Here is a 22524-nt window from a genome sequence, read left to right on the forward strand (position 1 = left end):
TAGGTTCATTGGATTGGTATCATTATAAATTGTCCTTTGGCCTATCGAGTCTACTCCACCATTCAGTCATGGCTGATCTCTGCCTCCTAATCCCATTTTCCTGCCTTTTCCCCATAACTCTTGACACTCGTTCTAATCAAGAATGTGTCTATCTCTGCCTTAAAAATATCCACTGACTTTACCTCCACAGCCCTCTGTGGCAATGTTTCACGGATTAACTACCCTCTGACTAATGACATTCTTCCTCACTTTTCTAAAAGAGCGCCCTTTAATTCAAAGTCCAACCTCAATCAGTGTTCACTTCACCTTGCACAGCAACAAGGTTCCTATGTGAATGACTGCAATTTATAGTAATTCAGTCGGTCAAACTGAATTTGAGTCATTTAGCAGAATATCTTGTACCTTCTGGATATTAATCAGTTAAATTTAATACAAGGACTAAAAAAAGTAGTCTGGAGAAGGATTTCGTCCCGAATTGTCACCCATTCCTTCTCTCCAGAAATACTGCCTTTCCCGCTGAGTTACTCCAGCATTCTGTGCTATCTTCGGTGTAAACCAGCATCTGCAGTTCCTTCCTAAACACAGCTGATGATGAATCTTAAAACTAAAATGTCAGATAGGTTAATGTCGCACATGAACCTGTGCGTAGGTAAGAAAAATATATTTACATGACAAGTTTTAGGGAGGGTAGTCCTAATATCTTGAACAGCCAATTAAGTAATTTTTGAGGTCTATGTGATGTAGGATCAATGTAATAAAAGACCAGATTAACTGTTCTTTGGGTGCTGAGAGATAAATATTGTACAGGTCTTGTAGATATTTTTCCGTTCTCCTCAACTTTACTCTAATTCAATTTTTGGAATATTTCTGGTCATAATTAACTTCTTTAAAGTACATTTGAAACTCATTCATTAACTTGTCAATACACAAGCACATCCAGTACTATTTTATGAACATGTAAAAATAGAACATGGAAAAAAAGATTCTTGTCTTTAGACTAGATTAAATCTACTCCATCATTGATTCAATAACCAAAGAAAACATCTGTAAATGGTGCAGCTTTCTAGGTGTGTGGAGGATGCAAACAGCAATGTTTTAAAATGTTCATAGACTATGAAGTAATTTGTATTCCACCTGTAAATAATGAATGCTGTACAAGATCAGATAAACAAGGAAGCTGAATGAATATTACACATTATCTGGTGTGAGGGATACAGACAGTGAATGTTATACAGGACCTGGTGTGGATACAGGTGATGAACATTATCTGATGCTTGAATTAGGCATTGTCACGGCGTGGATGAGAACAATGGTGAACATTCCACTGTGCCTGATGTTGGGGTTGCAGTCAGTGAATGTTATTGTCATAAAGCACAGAAACAGGCTCTTCGGCCCAAGACATACATGCTGTATAAATTGCTGAACCAAACTAATCCCACTTGTTTGTGCCTGACCCACTTCTCTCCAAACTATGTTGCATTGTGCAGAAACTGCAAACATTGAATGCAACACAGTTCCTTCTGCAGGAGATGCAGCTTGTGAATGTTGCATTGTCTGGTGCTATGAATGCCGATGAATATTGCACAGTTCTGGTGAAAGGAATGCAGCTAGTGTTTGTAATGTAGGACTACAACTGGAAGACCATGGACATTGAATGTCACGTTGTGACTGTTGCAGGGTAGCCAGATTGTGAATGCTGTACAGTGGCTGATGGCGACAGCCACAAGAACAAGACCTGGCGCAGGTGTTGCAGCCGGTGAACACAGCAAAAAAAAAAAATCATAGTCATACAGCATAGAAAAAGGCCCTTAGGCCCAAATTCCATGTTGACCAAGATGTCCATTTAAGATAGATCCATATATCCTTATTTGATCCACATTCCTTTAAACCTTTTCTTGCCATGTACTTACCTGATTTTTTAATGTTTTTAATGTATTTTAAATGTTAATATTAACATTGGTTTATTATTGTTTTGGTACTGTGAAAAGTTTTTGTTGATTTAATTGCTATCCAATTAATTCAGTTAAGACTATATGAATACAACCATGCCCAAGTACACAAGTACAGTAGGTGGAGCAAAGAGAAAAATACCAGAGTGCAGAATATAGTTTTCAGATTTGTGGTAGTAGTGCCTGGGGAAAAATATCTAATGGGCGCAATGAGATAGGGTGGAAAATTAAGACCTAGTTTATGGGAGAACCGTTCAAAAGTCTGATAACAGAGGGGAAGAAGTTGTACCTGAGTCTGGTAGTATGTATTTTCAATCTTCTGCATGACGGGAGAGGAGAGAAGGTATGATTGGGGTGGAAGAGGTCGTAGATTTTGTTGGCTGCCTTCCAGAGGATGTGGATGGTGAATATTTATCGCAGGAGGTGCTGGTGAAGACTTGAAAGATGCAGCAATGCAGAAGCTAGGTGATACATTAATTTTGTTATAGGGGGCTAAGCTGGTGAATGTTGTACTATGGCAGCTGCAGAGGGTGCAAATAATGAATGTTGCACTTTATCGAGGGGGAAAGGATGCACCTGGCAAACACTGCAACGTGTCTGGTCAAGGAATTGTTTCTGCTCACAGGGGGCCAGATGCAAGGGCACACTTGCTGAATGTGCATGTTGTTTTAAGAGGGAACTGCAGATGCTGGAGAATCGAAGGTTACACAAAAAAGCTGGAGAAACTCAGCGGGTGCAGCAGCATCTATGGAGCGAAGGAAATAGGCAACGTTTCGGGCCGAAACCCTTCTTCCCGAAACGTTGCCTATTTCCTTCGCTCCATAGATGCTGCTGCACCCGCTGAGTTTCTCCAGCTTTTTTGTGTAACCTGCTGAATGTGCATGATGGCTGATGTAGGGTTGGCAAGTAGATAATGTTACACATAACTGGGTATAAGGAAAAAAACGAAGCGAGATAAACAGGACAAATCAGGGGCAGCAGCAGATGACATCAGGGAAGGAAGTTCCTCGATAGGCCCATTGCCAGCTGAACAGGCGTGAGCCCAAAAGGATACATAGTGGTGGACTGTGGAGCTGGTTAACACACTTTTAGTAAAGGAAGAGGGGGGAGGTGTTTGTAGTTACCTAAAGTTGAAGAATTCAATGTTCATAACGTTGGATTGTACCCTGCCCAAGGGAAATATAAGGTGCTGTTCTTCCAGTTTGCGCATGGCCTCAATGTGGCAATGGAAGAGAACCAGAACAAAAAAAATCAGTGTGGGAATGGGAATGGTAAGGGGAGTTAAAGTGGTTAGGAAACAGGAGATCCAATGGGCCTTGGCAGACCAGTAAACGAGCCTAATGCATGATATGCAGCAAATGCTTCTACCACATTCCCTGGTATCGAGGTTGTGAGAAAGGGGTTAATAGGGATGGTTGATTTATACCAGAACTCTGAAAAATATAACTTAGAAATAAATGAGCTTATCAGCAGAAGCCAGACTGCTGGTAGAATAAAGTAACAATATACAGAACAGAGAGAAATTCTAGATAAAAAGTAGCAAACAGATAACAACTTCAGCAGAAGGCCTTGGGAGTCTTTGACGTCAGGAGATGGTCCGAGACATTCCTGGACTTTCTCGTGGGAACGTGGGCTTTATGTTATGATTGGACGAAACTCGATGGGGAGACATGAGGTAGTGGCCATAGTGAAGAAGGGTATAAAGATAGAAAGCATCTCCATTTTCTTTGTGCCTCCAGGGGACATCAGAGGAGAGGCACCTATTCTGCAGAATATGAAATTAATAAAAACACTTCTTTGTCTGAATTTGTCTCAAGAGCATTTGTGATTTTTGAATCTCACAAGGTGGAAGCCGGTGAATATTGCACACTGCTTAATACGGAGAATATATATTATCGCTGAATATTACTGTATTCTAAATAGGATGTAGTCGGCAAATGTTGTTTTGAGTCAACCCCCGATGCAGCTGGTGAATATTGCAGTCCCTTGTGCTGAGCATACAATGTTATCACACGCTGTGTGACACGGTGCCCGAATGCGGAAGACGCAGCCGATATACGTTGCATAGTATCTCAGGCCGGCGAATATTGTACAGCTGGTAGTGACGTGTATCCGGCGGGTGAAGCGCGCGCGATTTGGACGAGAGAATGTGGCGGCGCGAGCGCCGGGAGAAGCTGCTGGCGGTGAGTGAGTGAGGGGGCTGGGGCCCGGCCGGGAGTGAGTGAGGGGCCGGCGGTGAGTGAATGAGTGAGTGAGTGATGGACCCGGCGGTGAGTGAGTGATGGGCCCGGCGGGGAGAGGCTGCTGGCGTTAAGTGAAGGAGGGAGGGAAGATGGAGGGAGGGAGGGAGGGCCAGGCCCGGGCTCCCCCGCGCCGGCAGTTGTCAGACCCTGACTGCAATGACAGCTCGCCAGGTACGAGAGCGGCCGCTCCAGCCCGGGCTGACCCCACCAACTTGTGGCTGTTAACATGTGGAAAGCAACTGTAGATGCTGGTTTACACTGAAAATAGACACAACATGCTGGAGTAACTCAGCGGGACAGGCAGCTTCCATGGAGAAAAGGAATAGGTGACGTTTCGGGTAGAGATCCTTCTTCAGACGGAGGCTCTCGACGTAAAACGTCACCTATTCTTTCTCTCCAGAGATGTTGCCTGACCTGCTGAGTTCCCCAACATTTTGTGTCTATCTTGTGGCTGTTAATGTCGGGGCTGCTGACAGATCCCAACGATCTGTTACGTCTGAAGAAGGGTTTCGGCCCGAAACGTTGCCTATTTCCTTCGCTCCATAGATGCTGCTGCACCCGCTGAGTTTCTCCAGCTTTTTTTGTGTAAACTTCGATTCTCCAGCATCTGCAGTTCCTTCTTAAACACTACCTGTTACGTCAGTCCGCAATAACCTACCTGAACTCCCGGTGGCTCAGCACTTCAACTCCCCCTCCCATTCCCAATCCGACCTCTCTGTCCTGGGTCTCCTCCATTGCCAGAGTGAGCAACACCGGAAATTGGAGGAACAGCACCTCATATTCCGCCTGGGCAGCTTGCATCCTGATGGCATGAATGTTGAATTCTCCCAATTTTGCTAGCCCTTGCTATCTCCTCCCCTTCCTTAACCCTCGAGCTGTCTCCTCCCATCCTCCCGCCCTCGGGCTCCTCCTCCTCCCCCTTTTCCTTCCTTCTCCCCTCCCACCCCCCATCAGTCTGAAGAAGGGTTTCGGCCTGAAACGTCGCCTATTTTCTTCGCTCCACAGATGCTGCTGCACCCGCTGAGTTTCTCTAGCAATTTTGTGTACCTTCGATCTTCCAGCATCTGCAGTTCCTTCTTGAACACAACTATCTGTTACTTCCTCTCCCTCCTGACCTTCACTGGCACCCAGGCCTGACAAGCCACCCAATGTTCCGGCTCCATCTCCCAGTCAAAACTCTGTCCTCTTCACCACAGTGGTCTCCTGCCAACCCCCTGATCTCACGTGTCTCACGCTGCTCCCCCCTTGATTGTCTCCATCCACTTAACACTGCTGATGTCTGGTTGTCATGGTTTGGACTGAATCGGTCTCAGTCGTGCAACTCGAGTCACCCCGTTACAAATGGTATGGAGGCTTTGGAGAGGGTGCAGAAGAGGTTTCCCAGTATGCTGCCTGGGCTGGATGGTGTGAATGATAAGGAGAGGTTGGACACACAGTGGATAGTTTCCTCTTGTTCCCCAGAGGCAGAGGGAAGACCTGATAGAAGTATATAAAAAGTAGATATGACAGGTGAAGAAAAGGTCAATAGTCTTTTCTTCCCTAGGGTGGAAATTACAAATACTGGAGGGCATCAGTTTAAGATGTGAGAGGGCTAGTTTAAAGAAGACCTGCAAGGCCATTTTTGTTTACAGATCGAGGGCTAGATGATTGGACCATGCTGCCTGGGGAAGTGGTGGAACCAGATACAATAGTGACGTTTAAGAGGCTTTTAGCCAGGCATGTGATCATAGATTGAATGGTGGGATATTGCATTAAGTTTGCATTGTGGTCGCCACGGACATCATGGGTTGAAAGGCCTGTTCCTGTGCTGTTTTATTGTATGGTAGACACAAAATGCTGCAGTAACTCGGAAGCATGGCAGCATCTCTGGAGAGAAGGAATGGGTGATGTTTTGGGTCGAGACCCTATGCTCCATGATTCCTAGGCTTTAAGAGAATTGAGAGATATTGGTTTGGTGTAGAATGGTGAAGGTGAAGTAAAAGATTAATTATAATCTTATTGAATGGCAGAGAAGGCAGAATGGCCTACATTTGTTTCCATTGATTATTTCTCATGCACACCATTCGTCAGTTTCCAATACCCTGCTATTTTGTAAACTATCGCACAGCAATTTATTTTGTTTAACCATTAGCTTTAGCTGTTGAGGTATGAAGCTCTGATATTCTCTCCTTCTTGAAGATCTTTCTCCTTGACCCATGTTTTCTGTTTACTACTACTTAACAGTACACAATCTTGTTGGATAAAGCTCCTCTGAAGCACATTGCGAGATTTTACTCTTGTAAAAGGATAAATACAAGGTGCTTCTACAAGGGACAGTCCATAAACCTGGCACTGAAAGTGTGTCTCGAAATCATCAGTGGAAACATGTAGATTAATTTTCCATCAAATTATACAGAAGAGTACACAAAGGCTAAAAAGTTAGTCAGTGCAAGTTCTAAAAGAAAATCAGTCAAGGGTAATAAAATGCAGAAATGCAAACATTTCTCTGAAATAGGCAACTCTGTGGGTCACTTTTTAAAAATAAAATGTTGCTGTCTTTGCAATGAAGTATGTTCTGTAATTTGATGTACAGTAGATATGAGCCAAATTCATCACAGATAGGGGTTTCCCTATTCAGTCTTAAATGTGCTTTTAATGACAGTAGGTGCTACTTATTACCAGTTCACTTCTCCACTATAGATAGGAGCAGTTACAACTATTTCATTCTTCCAGCTTTTAAATTTGGCTAAAGGAACTGTTATATTTTTTGTTTATTTAATAAAAGTGCTTCAGATCTTTCTTTCCCATTTAAATGTGCCAGATTTGATCATTAATTTACCATTCCGGTTTACAATTTCTTGTTTCACAAGCTGGAAAGTTTCATAATCTGAATGGTTGAGGTGAAATGTGTGTTGCTTTGTTCTTTTGTGCCACAAGTGTTCCACAGAAGGCACCACATTCTTGCATCCTACACTTTCTGAAACCTGCAGCATAAAATATCGCTGACATCACATAGGCAATGGCAAGTCTAACCTGCAACAGGTGCTGTGGATTGGCCTGTCACTGTTTGCGCTGTTGTTTTGAGACCGGTGGTACAGTCATTATGTTTCATTGCCTTTGTATAAATCTGAAACTAATTTGCCTTGATGTGCCTGTGTTAGAGAAACAATTCAGTGTCATTTCTGAAATATTTCACGTGCATGTAAGTATAAATACACTTAGGCTAGTAAACATTTTAACACAATTTTTGCACATAAATCTCTAAATTATTTGTGAGTATAAAATTTTCTGCACACAAACTTGAATTTAATGTAGCAATTAGATTACAAGCTGGTTATTGGGCCAAATCAGTCTTTCGTGTTAAACCTCCAGAGGATGATCGCCCAGTTCTTACATTGTTATAATATTCTACACCCCCCCCCCCCACACTCCCAAATACCTGGTTAACCAGGTCAACCATAAATAATCAATTTTCCCATTGGTACTAAATCATTGTGGAATTTTTAGTGAATTTTGTTGTTTCCAGGGAGTCTGCAAAATGGAAAGCATTCAGACTCTCATGAAAGCACTGCCACACTTGGGTCACGTTGATGACTGAAAATTATCCAAAGGAAAATGCAACATCCTCATCAGAATGATTTTATGGACAAAGTCAATTTATTATTAAGAGGAACAACTCCAGGACTGTTTGGAGTCTGTAGACTGAGCAATGTTCAAGGACTCGGCAACGGACTTGAACAAATACGCCACAGTCGTTACAGACTTCGTAAACCCAAAATCGACCACTGCTGGATGGATCGTTTGCATCCCTACAAAAACCATTCCGAGTTCCTTTCCAGCAATCAGAAGAAACCTTGGAGGAACAAACTTTGAGATGAGCGCACTCGGCAACGGACTTGAACAAATACGCCACAGTCGTTACAGACTTCTAAAGAAGTCTGCATCCCTACACACCTTCCGGGCATTCCACTCAGAAACGATACAGTGGCCTACATGAAGTCCAGATACGACCTTGGTAAGGCCATCAAAAAGGCCAAAAGGACTTCTGCTCCAAACTGGAGGATGAGGCAGATGTTCGGCAGCTGTGGCGGGGCCTGAATGCAATCACCTCCTACAAGGCGAAACCAGGAGGCAGCTCGAATGTCAGCGAAACATCACTCCCTGACGAGCACAATGCGTTTTACGCACGCTTTGATAGGGAGAACACTGATGTGCCTTCCCGATCCCCCATTTGCTGTGATCGCATTTCAGTCTCAGTCACAGAGGCCGATGTCAGGAAATCCTTCGAGGGGTGAACCCCCGAAAAGCACCTGGACCTGATGGTATACCCGGTCGTGTTCTAAAAACCTGTGCGGACTAACTGGCTGGAGTTTTTACGGACATTTTCAACCTCTCACTTCTGATGTCTGAGGTCCCCACCTGCTTTTTTTAATTTTATTTTTATTTAACCTTTATTTAACCAGGAGAAGTCTCATTGAGATTAAAAATCTCTTTTACAAGAGAGTCCTGGCCAAGACAGGCAGCAGCACAGTTCCACAGTTACAGACAATAATTTAAAAACAACATAGAACATATAAATAGAGTCACAGTCAGAACATCATCTGATTATTAATAACCCATTTTCTGTTATTTGCACTATATCAGTTTATTTATTCATGTGTGTATATATTTATATTATGGTATATGGACACACTTATCTGTTTTGTAGTAAATGCCTACTATATTCTGTGTGCTGAAGCAAAGCAAGAATTTCATTGTCCTATACAGGAACACATGACAATAAACTCACTTGAACTTGAACTAATCAACCCCTGCCTTTGCAAATTCAGGCATATCTTATCTCTCAGAATCTTCTCCAGTTACTTTCTGCTTTGCATGTTAGGTTCACTGAATCTATAGGTGTCCTAGTTTTTTCTTTGTAGCCCTCCTTAAATAGTGGTTGAACATTCGCTACCTTCCAGTCTTCCAGCACCTCATTCCAAGCACGACAATGATTTGTATCTCAGCTAGGACTCCTGCAATTTCTTCTCTAGCTTCCCGCAATGTCCTTGGATATATAGAAGATTTGTCTACTTTCATATGTCTTACAATGTCGAGTTCCTCTGCAGCTGTAATGTAGATTGTCCTCAAGATATCACCATTAACTGTCCCAAGATCCCTAGTCTAAATGTCAGTCTCCGCGGTAAAAGCAAGCATGAAATATTCATTATGAACCTTCCCCATCTCCTGCAGTTCCATACATAGATGATTGCTTTTTTTGGTGAGTTTTCTGTCGATTGACGCTTTACCCATAATGTTCATGAAATTTTTAGATTCTCTTTAATCTTATCTGCTAGAACCAACTCATGCCATTTTGGCCTCGTGATTTCCTTCTCGGCTTCTATACTCCTCCAGGGAAACACTGGGTCCCAGCTGTCTATACCACACCCATTCTTCCTCGTTTTTTTTCCCCGATTAGAGCATCAGTTTTTCTCATTGCTGTTATGTAGTAGTACTGACGATGCTGCTCGACACAGCAAGTTCTGTGGCTAGCTTACAAATATTGAAATGTTGATTGTTGCACTTGCTTAGTATGAAAGAATTTCAAATTGGATTTGTAAACATGTTTTGCTTTTTCAGCCCATGGATGACTTGTTGCGGTGCGGCATTTGTTTTGAATATTTCAACATTGCAATGATGATACCTCACTGTTCTCATAATTGTAAGTACTCTTGTTGCAGCATTCATAATCCATGCATTAGAAATGTTGTAACCAAAATCCAGTAGGATAGAATGAAAGTAGAGATATTTCTGTTCATTGCCATTATAAAAAATATTGGTTTTGACCAACACGTAGGATATCCCTAAACAGGATATTTAAACCTCAAAGGTAGACTAAGGGTTGATGGTTATAGGTCTGCCACTAATTTGATGATGGTGTTTAAAACATGACTTCACACATTAAATAGGATGGGGTTAAATATATTTTATAATATTTTATAAATATAAAAATATAAATATTTATAACATTAGTATTGTTATTAGCAGACTGCAGACTGTTTTAATTGATGGTTAGTTGAAAAGATATTGTATTCTATTAAACGTCCCAATAACATTGTATTTATTTTACACTTTAGATGCAGAATAATTTCTGCAGTTAGTTCATAATTCCAGAATATTTCCATATTGTTGGGTCCCAGTTTGGCATAGATAATTGTGCAGCATTCCTCTAGAGTGCTGAAAATTGCAAATCAAGAGTGTTATATTTGTAATGGTGGTGTAATGAAATAAGCTATTGTGAATACTCTGTTTTGAGTTCTGGTGTGCGAGGATATTGCCAAGTGGACAGAGAAAAAAAAATCAAGGGTATGCTGAAGGTTTCTTAAGTAAGTGTAACATCCAAGCTAACGTCTGGATACCTCTGTCCCTTGTTTGGACTACAATAATTTCTAATGAGAATAAATTCTGAAACTATTATCGTGGAGGTTGGAATTATCCAACATGATTGGCATTGGTTGGCTAGTTTATTTTTCTTGTGACTTTCTGCCCATGATGTGGTTTCCAAAGATGCGAGGAGTTGCGACCTTTTTTTAAAAAAATTCAATTCACAAATAATTTACCGTCCATCTGCCCAACAAGTAATAGGTACAATTTGTAAGAAGTACAATAAATATGAAGTTTAGGTTTGATTCTGCTTGAATCGGAAAAAAACGCTGTGGTGAAATCTTTGGGAAGGGCAATTTGGGATCTTGTTTCTTGGAGGTAGCTTTGGAGAAATATGGGGTGGCTGCTTTGATCTGTGTGGGAAGATAGTGAGGTTGCTTAAGCTCATAAAATCAACATTTTATACTTTAGGGAAGCAGAGCATGAGTCACTTAGCCTCTGAAGATACTGCTACTCTAAAACTGGATTGTTCCCTGTGGCACATCCCTCTGCTGTTTTCGTCGCATTATGCTGATGAATTTAGATAAAGGGATTTCTATGCCCTTAGAAAAATTTATTTTTGTCTGATTTGTTGCCAATATTGTGTCTTTGAAGCTTTGATCTCCTCATTGTTGGCAAACTCTTAATTCATATTTTGCTGGCATGGCCAACAGTCTGGTTGGAGATGCCAGAGCTGTTGCCAATGATGCAACGGTTCAGAGACACCAAATGGGAGTTTGCCCAGATTGAAGCATATTGAAATATGTTTGCTCTTGGTTGCCGGTGTTGATTGCAAGAGTCAATGTATTGCAAATTTCAAAATAAAAAGGGACTTTCTGTGGAGACTCAAGAGACTAAAGCCGTTGGAATCTTGAGCAAAAAAGAAATTGTTGAAGGAATTCTGCGGATCAGGTAGTATTTGTGAAGGGAAATAGACAGGTTACGTTTCGGGTTGGAAATTTCTCCAACGCTGCCACAAGACATCTGGCTCTATACTTTATACTTAATACCACTTAATTGGGTCTTGAGTTTTTTAATGCGGTATACAATTTTCAAACTTTAGAAGTACAGCACGGAAAGAGGCTCTTCGGCCCGCTGAGGCCGTGCCAACCATCAATCACCCTGTGAACTTGCACTATCCTACACATTAGAGATGATTTACAATCTTACTGAGCCAATTAACTGACTAACCGGTATGTCTTTGGAGTGTGTGAGGAAACCGGAGCACCCAGAGAAAACCCATGCGGTCACAATGAGGACGTATAAACTCCGTACAGATAGCAGAAATAGTCTGGATCTCTGGCACTGTAAGGCAGCAGCTTTACTGCTAAGCCACTGTGCCCCATACATGGAAGATATTTCTGAACTGTTGCGGTGGGAGTTGTATTTGTTGCTTGATTGATGCACTGTACAGTTGATTGACTGCTGCCCTAAAATGACATAAAAAGGCATTATCTATTTTTCTTCCTTCTCATCTTGCATTCTTCATTTCCTTCGCACATCGCCTACCAATTTTTCATTGTTAGTTTGCTATTTTTCTTTCCTCCAAGAGAAGCAAAACAGGATGGCAATAGATGACCTCAGGAAGGGTGAGATGACCTACCAAGTTACTCCAGCACTTCAGGTTCAAGTTACATTTATTGTCACATGTACCAATTGGTGCAGTGAAATTTGAGTTGCCATACATCCATACGAATAAAAAGAACATGATACACGATAGAATTCAACATGAACATCCCCACACAGCGGAATCAAGGTTTCCCACTGTGAGGGAAGTCAATAAATTTCAGTCATCTTCCTCATTGTTCATCTGTGGTCGGGGCCTTTGAGCCCTCCGCAGTCGCCGCTACGCCGGCCTGATGTTCAGGCCCTCTCGCCGGGATGGAAGAACACACTCAGCGGCTTGGAGTTTCCGAATCGGCCGCTTCTTACCGGAGACTGCGGCTCCCGAAGTCCACAAGCCGAGCTGGGTGGAGCTCCAACACTGGCGAGCCTCGGTAAAGGATCCCAGGACTCCGCGATGTTAAAGTCAGCGCTGCCCGTGGCTAGAAGCTCTGCAAACCACAACTCCATGGTGTTCAACAGCAGGCTCGACACTCCGGAGCTTCAACACGGCGATCTCCGGTAAGGCATCGCCCGCTCCGCGATGGTAATTCAGTGCTGCGCCACTGCTGAATCCAGATGGTAGGCCGTGAAGGGGGGGGGGGAGCGAAGGTGCGACTCGGAGAATAGACGCACCCTCGACCAGGAAGTGACTGAGAAATGGTTTCCCCATTTCCACCCCCCTACCTCCCCCACATAAAAAGACTAAGAAACCTCCAAAAACATACTTTTAAACAGACTAAAAATAACAAAAAGGGTGAAATGACAAACAGACTACTGGTGAGGCTGCAGCGCGCGGCGCCACCTGAAGAATTTGTGATTCTGCAATATAGAAAGTTGTCAAAATGATTTAATTAAACCATCCATCAGTACATTAATTGATTTTTCCCTTCTTAATGAGCACTGTGCATGCAAAGATTATTTTCACTTGCAAAGCACTGTGTGGAGTGCTTCTTTAATGGAAAGTAATGAATTAACAACAGTTCAATAAAGAACAAATGATGCTTTAATGGAAAATAAGGACCAAACAAATGTGACACCGAACAGATTAAGAAAAGTGGTAAAAATGTATATTGTTGGCAGAAAGAAAGAGGGGGGTTGTTGGGATCAATATGAGTAATTAAAATACATGCTAAAAGCGTAATTAGAATTGAAAAAAAATGAAGCGGTACAAAAAATGTATTAAGATATATGTGTTGTGTAGGATTGTAATTTGAAAATGGGACCCTGCAATTTCTGATTGAAATCACAAGGATAATAGATCCTTGGTTAGGAAAACACAAGGATAAAAGGCAGCAACGGGGTGCTCCCATCCGGCGACCAGCGACGAGAGTCCACGCTGCTCCTGCTGCTGAAGCCCCGGGCACGTCTCTGGGAAAGGCTGCACCTCTGTGGAGGAGGTGACCAAAACGGTTTCTCCCCCCACCCCCCCACAAGAGACATAGAGAGACACCAAAAACACGCACTAGGCCACACTAAAAAAAAATTAAAAAGTTGATAAAACTAACACGCTGCTGGCAGGGCTGCCGGCTTGCAAAGCCCCCACCGACCATCACCCGGCAAGCCCTGAAATGGAACCCCCAAGAAAAAAGGAAAAGAGGTCACCCCAGGAACAGCTGGAGAAGAGGTGTTCAGAGAGAAATGTCTGACAGTGGGCTCAACTGGGGAGATCTCGAAAGATCTGCCAACAACCGAGTGAGGTGGAAGACATTTGTCAATGGCCTATGCTCCCTCGAGGAACAAAGGGCTTAAGAAGAAGTAGCTTCAGGGCACAGACTTATTAAAACTGCCAACCAGTGGTTGGATAATGCCGAGCACAATAGAGCCTTTCTTATTGAAATTGGCAGAATTCCTTTGTTATCTGGATAAAGCTTGGCCGTAGGCTTAAAGTCTCTCAAACCATCAGAGAACAAATGTTTGGGAATGTACCTGACAGCATCTAATTGGCCTTACTTTAAAAAAAACTATCCCTTCACTTTATCTATACATAAATCATGCCGACATTTCCTTGATCTCCCTTGGCAATATTTTTTCCATGTCTATGTTTTCCTAATTCCAATTTCAATATCACAATACTACCCATGGTATTCCACAGTATTGGGCTCCTAGCACCTGCTGTACGCTTTGCTTTATTGTCTATTCCACCCTGTACGTTTCATGAACGTAAGCATGTAGAATTGGGATATGTGCCTTTTTCCTTTGGCCTATCTCTATTTTGAATGGATTGGTCTACTATCGATTCAACAAATAAGTTTCTACATTTTATTATATCAAATTGAATGGCGAGATTTGGTGAATAGAGTTCTCCAGACCTGGTTTTGGGATTTGTAATTTTTAAATCTTTTTGAAGAATATGGAAGAGAGTACTTAAAGTTTGTAAGTGGCTACTGAGATTACTTGGCCCATGTGGGTGTTTATGCTCTCCTCCTGCCCCCTCCTTTTCCCTTAAAGACACATTCTTCCATTCCTTTGGATTTATCTTCTTGGGGGGGGGGGGGGGGGATTTTTCATTTAACCTTATTTTTCTGGATGTGGACATCGCTGGCAAGTCAGCATAATTCATTGCTAATTATCCTTCGGATGAAAGTACTTCCACAGTGCTCTTGTGTAGGGAATTCCAAGATTTAGACACAGCAGCCCTGAGGAATGGTGACCTGCTTGAAATGGAACTGCATGTGCATACAACTCTTTAACTTTTTGGTAGAAGTTGTAGATTTGGGAGGCTCTGTCTGAATAACCTTGCAGTGCATTTTGCAGATGGTGCACCATGCTGCCATTGTACTCTGTGCAGGGCATAAACATTTATAGTTGTAAATGGAGTGTGATTGTCAAGCACACTGTCTTGGCCATTGGTGTCAATCTTCTGGAGTGTTATTGAACCTGTATTTATCACAATCCTGGCATGAGGGGCGAATATCTTTGGAATGCCATCAGGTGAACTACTTGTTGCAAGTTGTCAGCCTTTGACCTGCTGATCTTGTTGGATTTGTAGACCAGCTGATCCCTCAATTGAGGTTGGTGGGGGGAACACGGCAATGGTAATACTTTTGAATCTCAAGGTTTCTTCTGTTGTTTGAAATGGTCATTGCATGGCACTTCTGGTTTCAAATATTATTTTTATTCATTAGCCTATGGCTGAACGTTATCTCCTTTTTTGATGCATACCTGTGTGCTAGATCATTCACTGCGGAGTTGTGATTGGAATTCAAGATATTCCAAAAAGAAGAAATGAGAAAAAAATCATTATAAGCAATTCTATTATTATGCAGAACAGGGTTCACCTGGATTTACTGTGCCCAGCTTTAAAATCTACGCCACAGAAACATATAGTGAATTTGAGAATAATCAGAAAATACTGTTAAAATAACCTGTTGAAAAATAAGATATGTAGCTGGATTTAAGGATTCAAGATTCTTAGCACAATATTGTTGGAAAAAAAATTGATGAAGACATTCCAAGCAAGGCATGATCTTTTGTACGTTTATTATCAGCAAATACATTGGTCCTTGGCGTATTGTTTCATGTTGGAAGATAATTACAGATGAAGTCTGCTCAACTTGTTTCAGTTCATCAAAACATACAGCCTACTTCTGCCCTGCTAATTGAAGATTACTCTTCTAGAGACCATTTTCAGTGTTGAACGTTAGTTTTGACAGTGCCCTGTGCAGAAATGGGTCCCATGCATACAGTTGGAATGCCATCGTGGCAGCTGTGGAGTTTGAATTCCAATGAATTTCAAATTTAAGAAACTAAACCAACATGAATAATGGTAACTGAATTATTGGGAAAATTCAAGCATGGAATCTGCCATTTTAACCAGGCCATCTATATATGACTCCCAACTCATTAATGACTCCCAACTCATCCATAACTCCCTCCTCAGTTCAGATGATTAGAGATGGGTAATAAATGCCAGCATGCCTAGTGATGTACACATTCTGTGAACTTATAAAAAAATCTCCTGAGCTATTGAGTTACTGCTTTTCACATTTCCTGAACTAAGGTATTAAATGCCAAGTGCAATATCCCAAGATATCCTCGGTCATGAGCCAGAAGAAGGGTCCTGACCTAAAACACTATCTGTCCATTTCCTCCACCGATGCTGCCTACTCCACTGAGTTCCTCCTGTACTTTTTGCTCAACATTCCAGCATCTGCAGTATATTGTGTCTTCTGATACCAGTAGATAGATTCAGGTGCAGAAACTTTGATTCCAGCAGCCTAATTTAGTATTAAACAGCGGGTTTAATAAGAATATAAGGCATTGGAGGAGATTTGTTAGAATAATCCTGGGGATTAGGGACTTCTCATGAGGTAAGATAGAGAAGCTTGGGTGATTCTCCTTCGGAGAGAGAAATTTATAATTAAATTTATATTTAATTGGAAAAAAAAATCATGCTAGACTAGCCAGGTGACTGAAAAAAAAACGTTTGTATTTCTATAAGGTTTGATAGTTGTGGGGGACAGATTCAAGGTAATTGACAAAAGAACTAGAAGACATTTATTTTTCCCGACTGTTGATGTCATTTGATATGTGTCGCATAGACGGTTGGAAACAGCAGATGTCACAGCATTCAAAAGACAATTGATGAATGGATAGATTTTGCAGGTAACCGGGGAAGAGCAATATAGTAGAGAGAAATGGGTATTTTTTGCTATAGATTATGGATAAAAGCCCCATTGATTCTTTAATTCTACATAAACTCTATGGCAGGGAGAGTCAGTTAACTGGATTGAAGCAAGGTCAGTTATCTCTGCTCTAGAGTCAAAGAGGACACTGTAAGCCTAGCTTGTTGTCCTCTTTTATTTTGAAATATTGAATCTTGTCATTTTACTTGAGTGCACAATTGGTTGACAGCTCCAATGCAGTACCCGAGGAAAATCGTTTTAGACTGAGGCACTGAACAAGAGAAGAGAGAAAGACTTGAAAAACACAATGTGCATTTTAGATTTGACATTAAACTGAAATTTCCATGTATTTGTTCCAGTGGCTTTTAAAATAATTTGTTAAAATTCAAGCAACAATTTTTTTTTTTCTAGAAGCAACAGCATCAAAATAAATATTGAACTGATTCTTTCTCTCTTTGCAGTTTCTAGGACTTTGCCAAGCTCAAGCATCAATAGTAATCAATAGTAAACGGAATCAAGGGATATGGGGAGAAAGCAGGAATGGGGTACCGATTTTGGATGATCAGCCATGCTTGAAGGGCCGAATGGTCTACTCCTGCGCCTATTTTCTATGTTTCTATATAATTGGACAAAATATTTCTGGACATACAAAATATTTTGGAGTCATTATGAACATGAATACCATCCAAGTACATCTTTTGTGAATTAAATCATGTTCATGTTTCATGTTAGGCATGGAGACTTAATTTAGTCAGTATTTCAACATTCAAAAAATAAAGCCAGATCAAAAGCATCATGTGGCCTGTCACATGCGAATTTCATACAAAATATTACACATCGGGGTATTTAAGGCACAGGTCCTTAACTGCATCCCAGGGTTCTGAAAGACATGGCTTTAGAGGTTGTGGAGGCGCTAGTAGTGATTTTTCATGAATCAATAGAATCAGGAGTGTTTCCAGAGGATTGGAAAACTGCAAATATTATCGCTGTTCAAGAAGAGAGTGAAGCAGAAGAGTGGAAACTAGGCCGGTTAACCAGGCTTCAGTGGTTGATAAGATTTTCGAGTTATGAAGGATGAGATTTCTGACTACTGAGAAGCACATGATAAATGGGCCGAAGTCAGCATGGCTTTGTGAAAGGAGAGATCTTGCCTGACAAATCTTTTGGAATTCTTTGAGTAAGTAAATAGCAAGATAAACATAGGAGAGTCAGTGGATGTTATTTAGCTAGATTTTCGGAACGCCTTTGATAAGGTGCCGCACATGAGGCTGCAAAAGACGATGAGAGCTCATTGTATCAGAGGGCAGAGACAAGCAATGAATAGCAAGATGGCTGGATGGCAGAAGACAGAGAGTGGCAATAAAGGGGGCTTTTTCTGGTTGGCTGTCAGTGACTAGCATAGTTTCACAGGGGTCAGTGCTGGGGCTGTTATTCTTCACATTGTATATCAATCATTTGGGTGAGGGAATTGAAGGCTTTGTGGCCAAGTTTGCAGATGATACAAAGATTGGCAGAGGAGAAGATAGTGTAGTTTTAGAAATCAGGGTCTCTGCAGAAGGAGGGGAGGTTGGAGCGGTCCAGAGGAGGTTTACAAGAATGATCCCACGGATGATTGGGTTAAAATATGATAAGCGTTTGATGGCACTGGGCCTGTATTCGTTGGAGTTTAGAAGGATGAGGGAGGACCTCATTGAAAGTTACCGAATAGTGAAAGATCTGAATAGAGTGGTTGTGGAGAGGATGTTTCCACAAGTGGGAGAGTCCAGGACCAGGCCTCAGAACAAAAGGACGTACTTTAGGAAAGGAGATGAGGAGGAATTTCTTTAGTCAGAGAATGTTGAATCTGGAATTTATTGCCACAGATGCTATGGAGGCCACATCAATGGATATTTTGAAGGTGGAGAGTGACAGATTCTTGATTAGTATGGGTGTGAGGGGTAAGGGGAGAGGGAAAGGAGAATGAGGTTGAGAGGGGAAGAAAGATATGCCATGATTGAATGGCAGAGTAGACTTGAAGGGCTGAATGGCCCATTTCTGCTCGTATAACTTGTGAACTATGAATCCAAAAGGTTAGTCAAAGAGGGAATCACTAATGTCAATGGCATTATTTAAAAAACTGCTGAAAATTAATCCCACATTAAAACTTAACAATGATAAATGTTCATTAAAATTAATTAATTAAAGTACAACTACAGAAAATACTTAAAATGAAATGCATTTAAATACATTTATGTTTAAAATTAAAGGTAAACTCAGAAAACTTACCCGCTTCCAAAACCTGCCTCCGAACACGTTTAAGTCTTTTTGGAATTGACTGCGCTTCTACAATCTAGCTCTTGGTGCAATCTTCAGACAAATTAAACCAAGGTACCATTGCTGCACCTTGAAGATTAGCAGAGCTCGGATTATTATAAAGCGCCCTCCATCAAAGACTCATCATTTATTTATTTGCCTCTGCACTCCACAATTTGAGATTTGTAATAGAAAAAAATCACATGTGATTAAAGTGCACGTGGTCAGATTTTGGGGGGATTTTTCTTTATTATAGAGAAAATACTTCTGTCATCAGCTGTGGATGTCTTCCTTGGCCTGCCAGTCCCTGCGATTAGTAAGCTCAACAGTGCTCTCTTTCTTCTTAATGATGTTCCAAACAATTGATTTTGGTAAGCCTAAAGTTTGGCTGATGTCTCTTAACAGTTTTATTCTTGTTTCTCAGTCTCATAATGGCTTCTTTGACTTTCATTGGCACAACGTTGGTCATGCTGATAAAGAGCAATAAAAGTTTCTGAAGGTGATGGAAAGAATGGAGGAAAGACTAGGTTCTGAGAGCTCTCTTATACCTGCATTAAGGAAGCAATTAAACACACCTGAGCAATTACAAACACCTATGAAGCAATGCGCCCCAAACATTATGGTACCCTGAAATGGGGGGGGGGGGGGGGGGGACTATGTATAAACACAGCTGTAATTTCTACATGGTGAAACCAAAATGTATAAAAATGGCCTTTATTAAAATCTGACAATGTACACTTGAACCACGTGATTTTTTTCTATTACAAATCTCAAATTGTGGAATACAGAGGCAAATAATAAAATGATGGGTCTTTGTCCCAAACATTATCGAGGGCACTGCCGAATAGTACATCACAATGTCTGTGCCAAACATTATGTCAATTATACTGATTTCCTTTGCCTGCATGTGATTCATTCCCAGCATGTTTGTGTGCCTATTGAATACCCCTTTCAATGCTATTATTGTATATGTTTCCACCAATCTGTAAAAAATAAGAATAATTGCTCTGTACTTTTAAAATGTCCCCCTCTCACCTTGACATTTCTACCCTGGGAAGAAGGTTATGTGTCCATCCAAGCTATACTTCCTGTAATTTCATAGATTTCTATCAGGTCTCGAGGGACTGTAACGCATCTCAAAGAGATGCTAAGGAGATGCTAATAATATTTCTGCCTTTAGAACTGGAGCCAACTTCTAATCCAACGTTTTGATTTTTTCTAATGTTGGGAAAATAAAGTTGGCGGATTTGAATGTAGAGTGTTGATAAACAAATGTTTAATAACAAAAGAATTACTAAATTTATGATTTGCACAAAATATATAATTGCAGAATATTAAACCTAAAACATTGTATGAAAAGACTTAATCTTATTATCCAAGTTATCCAAAATTTTACTGTATTTTCTGAGAGGATTTGTGTGAAATTCTAACAATTTTATTCTTTTCACTTTCCAGATTGTTCACTCTGTCTACGAAAATTTTTATCATACAAGACCCAGTGTCCTATATGTTGTGTGGTGAGTAAGTTCCTTGCTGGCTTGAAAAGGTTATTGAGACGGCCATACTTGAATCCACATAAAGAAGCATAATATTGAACAATATTATTCCATTTTAAAGCCTGTGCCTATTGTAGTTTTAAGAGTTTGAAAAGCTTGTAATTGTGAACGATATACAATTGTTACTGTAAAATATTTGGGACAAATATGATGGCTGCAACAAGAGTCTAATGTAATTTCCTTATTAACAATTGCACCAATAATAGGAATTACTTATGGATGTGTCCAATCCTTTAATTCTTTAAAATTAAGGCAATGTCCGAATGGAATGTAAACAAATGTAAGCTAGCAAAAAGCACGAAAATGCTGGGATCAGAGAAAAGTGCATCTAACTATAAAGAGAAGCTTTTTGAATTAGCATTGTGTATGGACATCTTTCCAAGAAGATGAGGCTAACTGGGAAATAGAAAAAATACATTGGTCAATGTCTTGTAGATTGGTTATTGCATGTGAACCAATCAGTAGAATAGCATCACTAACCCCACCTTACTGTATGTTTTATACTAACACCCACTTCCTACACTAATCAGTCTTGGAAGCGGCCATGATGAACTAACAACTAACGGCCTGCTGTACTGTTATATATGGGTACTGATTAAAGATGATCTTGAACTTCAGATTGTGAAAATTACTTATTTACAGTAAATTAAATATATATCAAGAATGAGCGAGATGTTGAGAGTAGCAATTGGTGAACAAATAATTCAGATGTAATGAACATATAAACATTGAAGATTTCATTTAAGAGTGAGGGCTATGTGAGGATAAAAACATCTCAAATTTATGGGCACAAGAAAAGCAAAATAAATGTCATGTATGGGCTTGGGGCTCCAAGAGATTTAATTTTCACAGTGGTTGCAATCCGTAAATGCAATAATTTGGGAATTTTGCATGCTGTATATTTAATTTGTACTGTCATTAGCATGATGTTAGCACTTTATGCCATGATATTTTGGCTAACACTATTAGAAGATTGAGTTGATGTTTTGTACCATTTGTTCTGACTTAAAAAAAAGATTATTAGATCAGTGAACACAGAACACAGGAATGGAAGGTAGATTCCCCTTGAACATCAGTGACAGAATTTTGATGTACAGCCATCTTAAACTTGATTGGTACAGATGACAAAGAATTAGACTTTTGTGATCTCTAAACAAGCTCTGTAATACATAAAAGTTGTCTTGTTTGAATAATTAATTCCACATTGTAAGAGATGACATCACCTTCCAGGGGCTAATCTGTAAATATTTTGTTTCTCCTCCTCATACATAGACAGTGACTGAACCAGAGCTGCTAAACAACAGAGTATTGGATGAATTAGTGAAGTGCTTTCGTACTGCAAGGTACAAAAACATTTGTTATTAAATAATTTATGTGCAATATGATCTGTTCAATTTATGTTGACCGCAGCTGCCACTCTGAGTGTCTGGATAACTTTAGAACTATATCTTGTTTCCCTACAATGGATAGAATTTACAAATAAAGAATGGCACAGCAAGTGTAATTCAAAGAGTGCCGCAATCTTGGCCTTTTTTCCCTCAGTGAGAAGAAAGAGAGCACTGGTGAGCTTACTAATCACGAAGGGACTAGCAGGCTAAGGAAGACCTCCACAGCTGATGACAGAAGAATTCTCTCTATAATAAAGAAAAATCCCCAAACATTGATGTGTCCCAAACATTATGGTGCCCTGAAATGCGGGGACTATGCGTAAACACTGCTGTAATTTCTACATGGTGAAACCAAAATGTATAATAATGGCCTTTATTAAAATGTGACAATGTGCACTTTAACCACGTGATTTTCTCTTGTCAAGCTTGGAGACCAAATTTCAAGGCACATTTGGCATTTTTGCTGAAGTCTATGTGAAGATGGG

At 40.7% G+C, this 22524-nt stretch overlaps 1 protein-coding gene across 4 annotated transcripts in view; it reads left to right on the plus strand.

The window, feature by feature from the left end:
- The first annotated feature begins 3988 nt into the window (after window positions 1–3988).
- The window catches only part of rad18 (RAD18 E3 ubiquitin protein ligase), an 87952-nt gene continuing 69416 nt past the window's right edge, over window positions 3989–22524 (plus strand). For 2 of the 4 annotated variants that reach the window (XM_055647759.1, XM_055647760.1), the window contains exons 1-4: window positions 3989–4132; window positions 9791–9872; window positions 20551–20612; window positions 21924–21994. In XM_055647759.1, the coding sequence (XP_055503734.1) occupies window positions 4097–4132; window positions 9791–9872; window positions 20551–20612; window positions 21924–21994 (251 nt within the window). In that variant the 5' untranslated portion in view covers window positions 3989–4096. Of the gene's footprint in view, window positions 4133–9790; window positions 9873–17264; window positions 17349–20550; window positions 20613–21923; window positions 21995–22524 lie in introns of all 4 variants that reach the window. The other 2 variants (XM_055647761.1, XM_055647758.1) reach the window with 2 other exon arrangements.

The sequence above is a fragment of the Leucoraja erinacea genome, chromosome 16 (assembly GCF_028641065.1).
Source record: "Leucoraja erinacea ecotype New England chromosome 16, Leri_hhj_1, whole genome shotgun sequence".
Lineage (NCBI taxonomy): Eukaryota > Metazoa > Chordata > Chondrichthyes > Rajiformes > Rajidae > Leucoraja > Leucoraja erinaceus.